Source organism: Aplysia californica, unplaced genomic scaffold, assembly GCF_000002075.1.
Source record: "Aplysia californica isolate F4 #8 unplaced genomic scaffold, AplCal3.0 scaffold00891, whole genome shotgun sequence".
Classification (NCBI taxonomy): domain Eukaryota; kingdom Metazoa; phylum Mollusca; class Gastropoda; order Aplysiida; family Aplysiidae; genus Aplysia; species Aplysia californica.
The window spans coordinates 17,787-25,943 of NW_004798161.1; the positions used below are offsets into that span (position 1 = coordinate 17,787).

Below are 8,157 nucleotides of genomic sequence, written 5' to 3' on the forward strand. Positions count from 1 at the left end.
CTGTCTCTGTCAGTCTGTCTGTCTGTCTGTCTGTCTGTCTGTCTTGTTCAAAAGACATTATATTACGCAATCGTGAAATAAAAACACCACTTCACAACGTTTAAAGATGGCGCGTCATATCGTCAGGCAGTCGTAAATGTTTCTTATCTCTGAGTTTTAGGAATGTGACATTTGTTTTAATTTCGTTCTTTAATTGGGCTATCTCGCTGTTAGGGCTGGGCAATGAGTCGCTTTAGCAACATCCGAGTAATATGTTAGTGCACCTCTTCGGTAAATACATGTAATATGTTATGAACCGATTCGGCAATTGGGTTAAAACCACTTTGACAAACGGGTTATCATCACTTCAACGAATGGGTGCACCCACTTCGACAAACGGGTCTGGAAAGAGAGTTAAGAGTCTGAATTCGGATAATGTACTTTTAGAGGATTATCCGATTTTCTGGATATTTATCCGGATTTTGCCCACCTCTACTCGCTGTCTTCAGCTCGACCAAAAATAACTTCGCCTCCGTGTACTATATATATGAAAAGTTGTATCAAAAGCAAGGCTCAAAATATTTCTGCTGCTTTATTTTCTGGCAGGCCATTTGTTTTACTTTATTTAGAACGTTTGTTGGTGTGCGTATTACGTCATTTAAATTTTTGAAACGTGCCTGAAATTCTCTGCTTCCGGTTTGGAACAGTGGAGAAAGTTGATGCTTGGGGCCGTCAGATTTCTGATTATCTTAATCCCTACGAAGGACGTCATTGTGTTCTAGTTCTCCTTTGTTTGTTTCGTTTTCTAATTGTTTTGTTTTCTCGGGGGGGGGGTTAAGAGGAAGGGGGGGGGAAGGGGAAACAAGATTTGTTGTCTGAATCCAGGAGACAGGGAAATTACTCCAGAACTTTCGATTTGACTTGAAGAATGCTTTTTAGTTGGTGGTTGGCGGTTGCAGTGGGTGAAATTGGTAGACCGTTATTGTTTTTTGTTGTTTTTGTTGGGGTTTTTTGTGTCTGTTTTGTTTTTTGTTGTTGTTTTGATTTGTTTTCTGTTGTTGTTTTTTGTGCTTTTTCTCCCCATGCTTCGGTTGACTTTGTTTGCCAAGCTGTGTACTTGTCTTGCTGATGCGTAATATTAAAAGACTGTTGCCTGGTAGATTTGTCTCGCTTTAAACCGAATAACACAATAACAATCTTTATTCATCTCACGGGTAGAAACATATGTGAGGCAGCGTGGTGGAATCAGGCTCTCGTCAAAGTAATGAAATCGAAGAAAACAGCAGTTTTCTCCCTACTTAGTAATTTTTAACAAATTTTTGTTTTTTGCCTCAACACCTTTTCTGTCCCTTCACAAACACATTCCTTTGAGGATTGCACCGAAAACTTTGATTAAAGGCACAACGTTATAAATTTACAGTTTCCTTGGACTCTCCACCTTTGGAATTTACCAAGCTTTGGTGGCCATTTTCTCGCTAATTTTACCTCTTAAATCAGGTGACTCCCACCTCCTTCAATGCAAAACATCTCCACATCTATTGAAGATGGATGGGTAATTTTTTTCATTGAAAGCAAGACAAATGAACAGGCTTTAAGATGATACCAATAACTCTACATGCCCAAAAATTGACGAGAGCCTGATTCCGCCACGCTGCCTCACATATTCAGATTCATTCGAAATTGTTCAAGACAGCCTGCTAGTGTCAGTGAGAAAAGATTCAAAGATTCAAAATGATTTATTGATTTGAAAGGCCTTTGCCCCATACATCCACATATTTTAACATATGGTTCGGCAAGTACATACAGTGTATGTGGGCGTGCATGTCCAATTTATTTTAAACATCCAATGTGCTGCACCAATGTATGTAATTGTCAGTGAGAAAAGAAGATATCCGAGACATCATTTTAAAAAATGCTTAATGGAAAATGGGGGAAGGAGGGGTGAGGGGGTGTAGAGTGGAATGTGTACAGGTGATTATCTTGGACGGTTGACCTTTTCAGCAGTTTCGGTTGTAATTGTTTGACCTATTCTAGTTAGTTAGTAGTATAGGGTTTTACGGCGCTCGCAACTGCATAAAGTCATATGAGCGCGCGAAATAACAAGTTGGTCTTGTTCACAACAGTATTCTAGTTCACCCTCTGGGGGAGAAAATGAAAAAACAAACAAACAACAAACAAACATATCTCACACATCGGCTGATATTTTCTACAAAATAACTTTTTAAAAAGAGTTACGTAGTTCATGGGAGCTCTGGTGTAGTTTGCTGCTACTTTTCTATCAAACTTAATAACATTCCCTTTACCTGTATCTTGTATAATTCTTTTTCTTTTCTTTGCTTGTTATTGTCTAATAGCACCTCTAGTCATCGGTATTCCTTTGATCTTATTGTGTTGGAAATACCGTAAAACTTACCCTAATACTAAAAAGAAAACAAAACCAAATTTGGCAATACCCAAAATCATTCAGATTCATGCGGTTACGATTTTGTGGCAACATAAGGTATTAACTTTTTATACGCTTTCATCTCAGCATGAAATGTGTACGGTTCTGATTCCATACCCGCCATGGTGTGATAAAGCAAGTTTATCCAGCCATTGTACCTTCTACCTTTTGTTATGTAGGAAATGAATACAGACCAGCGTCTATAGTGTAGCGGTTAGGCAATTCATGTGGCCCGCTGGTAGGAGACTAGACTTCGATTTTCAAGTTGGGAGAATTCTTATTGAGTTTTTCCGTTTTTCTGCGGGGATGTTATATTGCTTTCAGCATGGAGTGGCCTTAACAGTACAGGTAGGGCTAAAATCCGCCTCCAAAATGTTCTAAAGTACAAACATTGAAAAAATAAAACTAACTAACTAACAAAACAAACAAACAAACAGAAGTATGTATGTATGTATGGAAGGGCATGAAGATTAGAGACTTCGAGTACTTTCAGATTTATTTGCAGTTCCGTCATTATCTTTTGGAAGGTTTCAGTGTTTGAGAAAGGAAGCATACTTAATACAGACTCCTCCATAAATAGATGGACGTCTCAAACCTACTAACACAGAAACCTTGTCCATTTGGCAAGTCCTGAAAGCCGCTTAGTAAGCTGCTTAAAATGATATAATGAGCACCAGGAATGGTCATGGGACGTACTTTCTTATTTTGAAAACAAACAAGCTCTTCCTGTTGGATCGGATACCACTTCACTGAAGTGAAGAAAAGAAGGAGAAACGATTATTATCATCATCATCATCATCATCATCATCATCATCATCATCATCATCATCATCATCATCATCATCATCATCATCATCATCAAGTTCCATATCTACTATAGACATGGGTGATCTTGGTTCTCCATTCATACCTTTGCTCGGATGCTCTTACTCTTTAAAAAAAAAGCTACAATACCCCGATCTTTCCCCGTCACCGTCTGTTCAGGTTCTCTAAGTAGGTTGCTCTGGGCCTACGGGTCTACTACAGTTGCGTGAAAAGCGATGTAGATCGAGGGCTAGAATACATTGTTTAATATCGAGAAGGCGTAACACATATTTTGTAGTACTTTTGGTTTGTTCGAAGGAAATAATACTGGAAATCTATTCGCTTTCGATGCGTTTACTAAGTCGTAAATGCAGCGTAGTTGGTACAACTTAGCCGTAACACTGATGTTTGTACAATGTGCACATCTCACAGATGAAGTGAATTTGGAAAAAGCTTAAAAAGTAGCAGAGCATAATATGAATGTTCGTTTTACTAAAGGCATGCTATCTCACTCTCCCTCCCTCACCCCACCCCCTTATTTTCACTCCTGTTCGTGTGCTGTTATAATTTGAATGATATCTAGAATCTATCTATATCTATCTGTCTGCCAAACCCTTTTTCTCTCTTTATCTCGTTCTCTCTCTCTCTCTCTCTCTCTCTCTCTCTCTCTCTCTCTCTCTCTCTCTCTCTCTCTCTCTCTCTCTTGTCTCTCTTTTTCTGTTTCTCTATTTTTCTCTATCTCACACTGACGCGCGCGCACACACACACACACACACACACACACACACACACACACACACACACACACACACACACACACACATGTACACGGTCACTGCCCACTCAATTCCTCCACACCATTCCACATCAAACCTCACATTAACACATTCAGACTGAACCGTATCCGAACGTCTACGTTCTTTATACTTTTTTTTCCTCCTTTTTTGGTGTTTAACGAAAAAGAAGAAAAAACAACAACAAAAAACAACAAAGACTACAAAAATCGTTGGCCGTCTAGCAGGTTCACGGTCCAGGCTGAAATGCAGCTGTTCACTTATTTATTAGTGGGGTGCAATTGCGCTTGAAGGTTGGAGAGGTTAATTGTGTGTCCCCTCGGAATCTCCCCTTTGTGCCCGCATACGTAAGCTTCAACACTTGCGAAATTGTTTGTTCTGCTGCGGTTTTTTTTTCTTTTTGTATTTTAAAAACTTCCTTCTTTACTTTCCTCTTCTCTTCGCCTGACAGAATGCGAAAGATAATGTCTCCTAGCAGCACAATAATGTTTGCGGACATTTCTACGACATTGGATATTGATGTTGCTGTTCAAAGAAACGAAGAGGTGACTCATCTTTGCTTTTTGGTCTTCTTAGACGTGTGGTCTTTTTGGACAGTGTCATTTTGATAATTGAATAAAAGAAAAACGCAAAAGGAGGGGGGCGAAGTGGTCGTTTGTACAGGTGATTGACTTTGACAAGTGGTCTTTTGAGCAGGTTTGACGGTATTTAAATTTCACACATACACACGTACACATACACACACGCACACACACACACACACACACACACACACACAAATACTCAGGGGGCTCTCGTGGCCTAGAGGTTAAGGTGTTGGCCTCTCATTCAAAAGGTCGTGGGTTCGAATCCGGGTAGCAACCGAAAAAGTTTCTTCTCTAAATTTGTCTCCTTTCACCTCGTTTCCTGCTCTCTAGCAATGTTCTGTCGTCTGCTTTCATCTCCTCTTTCTGCCTCCACCCCCTCACCTCCTTTGCCCCATTCCTCTGGGCTCCTGATTCTTTCTGCAGCCTTTCTACTGCTACTCCTCGGCTTCTTCTTACTGCTGTCTTTCAGCCACTCCCCCTAATCTTCTGGTAGGAAAGATCTACACCTAGCCCTTCTCGGACAAGGACGAAACATCTCGGAGGGCCCGTGTGCAAGTTGCGCACGTTAAAGATCCCTTGGTGGTCTGAAATCGATAAGAGTAGGCTTCGGCCGCCACCCGGGCAAAATTCAAAATTTCCTACCAGCTGAAAATATTAGGTGTGTCACGCGCACTCATATGACCTTATGCAGTTGCGAGCGCCGTAAAACACTTTACAAACCCCCCCCCCCCCAAAAAAAAAAAATAACGAAACAACTACACACACACACACACACACACACACACACACACACACACACACACACACACACACACACACATACACACACGCACAAAGATAGAGAGAGAGGCACGTACACATACACTCATAACGAAATAATAGAAATATAATACAATTATATTGTTATATTTTTTAAGTATTATATAATATGTATATCTTAATGTAGAGTCGTAACTGTCAAAGATAGTCACCCATTGTTGGGGAAGAAAGTGGCCATCTTGGATAGGTGGCTGTCTTACACAATATGTGTCACGATGCGGTGGAATCAGGGGCTTGTCAGTTTTTTGGGCATATGGAGTTATTGGTATCATCTAAAAGCTGATTGATTTGCCTTACTTCCAATGAAATAAACATCCGTTTACCTTGAACAGAACTCGAGAAATTTGCGATTGAAGGAAGTAAATTCGCCTGGTTTTAGTGTTGAAATAAGCGAGAAAATGGGCCACCAAAGTGTAGTAACCCCAATAGCTAAAGGGTAATTGAAAACTGAAAAAATCTCAAATTTTGCGCTTTTAATGAATGTTTGTCAGTAAAATCCACATAGAAATGTGTTTTTATGTGTATAGAATAGAAGTTAAAGCCCCAAAAAAAATTCGATCAAAATTTCCAAACTTGCAGAAAAATGCCTGTTTCTCCGACTTTGTTATTTTGACGAGCGCCTGATTTTACCATGCTGCCTCACATATTGTCAAAATGTAAAACAATACGTAAGGGAAAAAATGGGAAAATGATAATTTGTACAGAAGATTGTCATATACAGGTAGCCGTAAGAGAAGGTTCGGTTGTGTGAGATTAAATCAATACTTGTATTTATAAACCGGACTGTGCTGAATCTCGTCTGTTTGATCTCACTCTCTGTTTTTAAAAAGGAGTGACGTTTGTAAACTTCTCATTTCTGGTTATTTTTGTCCAGCTTGTAAACAAAGGAGCGTGTTATTAGTGGGGAGTATATTGATTGGCTGTCGTAAGGGAGCTGTGACATGTCCTTGAGCAACACACGTAGCTCCTGGACAAAGATAAATTGTATTATGGACTGTGATAGATGCGCATGTTGGCATTTTTTGTTTATATATAGTTGAGAGAGAGAGAGAAAGAGAGAGAGAGAGAGAGAGAGAGAGAGACAGAGAGAGAGACAGAGTGAGAGAGAGAGTGAGAGAGATAGACAGACAGACCGACAGATAGACAGACAGGCAAACACACAAACGGACAAAGAGGGGGCCAGAGAGAGAGAGAGGGGGGGGAGAGAGAGAGAGAGAGAGAGAGATAGAGATAGAGAGAGGGAGAGAGGGAGAGAGAGATAGAGAGAGAGAAAGAGATGCATCTACGATGTTCCTTCCATTGGGAGTCGTTTGCTGCACTGACCTTTCTGATAATGTTATGCCGTTTATGTTGCGAGAGTCACTGCTAAGTGGAAGGGTAGAGCGAACAGCGTGTGTGTGTGTGTGTGTGTGTGTGTGTGTGTGTGTGTGTGTGTGTGTGTGTTTGTGTGTTTGTGTGTGTGAGTGTGTGTGTGTGTGTTTATGAGTGTGTCTGTGTGTGAGTATACGTATTCTTTAAAGGTTATCATTTTTAGAATATTTAACAGTTTTTACATTCCTGTTATGTCAGGCCTTGGGAATAAAAGCATTCTCAGGAATTGCACGGTTGGACCATCTGATAATCCTCTTGCATTCTTGACTTTTGGAGTGGCACTAAGACAAATTCATGGAATGGTATGCTCTGTTTTGCACTGAACCTTAACATCATTCTAACCGGATCTTGATTTGTTTCCTGAAGTCGTAATTTATGTTTCAAGGATTTAAAATGTTTGGAACTGACAAATGGAATCAAATCAGGCTCTGTTTGTTTCGTGTTGCCCGCACCACAAAATTCCGACCTTTCAATCTTTGAGACAGACAAATTTGTGTTTTCTTGTGCTTCAGAATGTTGAATTTTGTTTTGCTACTTCGCGTGACTTTTGTGAAAGGTGGCATCTAGTATTTTAAGAAATCAAGCAATAACGTTTTTCCTAAATTTCCATTACTATTTTCTTCAAATTGTAATGGATCTCTGTATTTCAAAATGTCATGGAGTATTTGTATGGCATTCACTAAACAAGGGTGCTTTTCTGAGACATTAAGGACGTTTGCGTGACCTTTTGACCGTCATTCTGTGACGTCACAGTTTTCTTTGTTCAAGTTTTAGTAAGAGATTTGCCGCCCTTGCTACACAGAGATTGTACAGATAACAAAATTGCCGAAGATTGAAAGGGGTGTTACTGGAGTGTAACATATACAGAAAAGAAGGAGGAGAGATAAAGACAATAGCTGATGATTGATAGGAAAGAAGGAGCAATCCAAACCAGACCACCCTCCAACCACCCACAACACACGGACCATGCTGAGTCGCGCCGGTACAGTGGTGAGGAAGCAGAGGAGACGCTCCAGCACGGCCAGCAGGCACAGTGCACGCCGGGAGTCAGGAGCCACGCCCTCCCCGTCACTATGCCCCACCCCCTCCCCATACCCCTCCCCTTCTCCCTCTCCGAGCATCCAAGGTCTGGGTGGAGGGGACGGGGGCAGCTGCCGTCTGTACCCGGGCTCCCACAGCATGTCTCGGAGCCCGTCCCCCTGTCTGACCCCTCTCCCCGGACCGCACACGTACCTCAAGGCCGGCCATTTCACCTTTGATGCTCGCTCTCTCAACGGGCACATTTCCCCTGGAAAGGTCAGTAAGATTGTTACTTGCTTTCACATTGCCCATCTTGAAACACCCCCATCTTCCCTCCCCC

At 41.2% G+C, this 8,157-nt stretch overlaps 1 protein-coding gene across 1 annotated transcript in view; it reads left to right on the forward strand.

Annotated features, from left to right (window-relative positions):
* The window catches only part of LOC101849502, a 56,010-nt gene that overhangs the window by 14,342 nt on the left and 33,511 nt on the right, over positions 1-8,157 (forward strand). The window contains exon 2 of the mRNA XM_035972891.1: positions 6,996-8,093. Coding sequence (XP_035828784.1) covers positions 7,764-8,093 — 330 coding nt within the window. The 5' untranslated portion in view covers positions 6,996-7,763. The remainder of the gene's footprint in view (positions 1-6,995; positions 8,094-8,157) is intronic.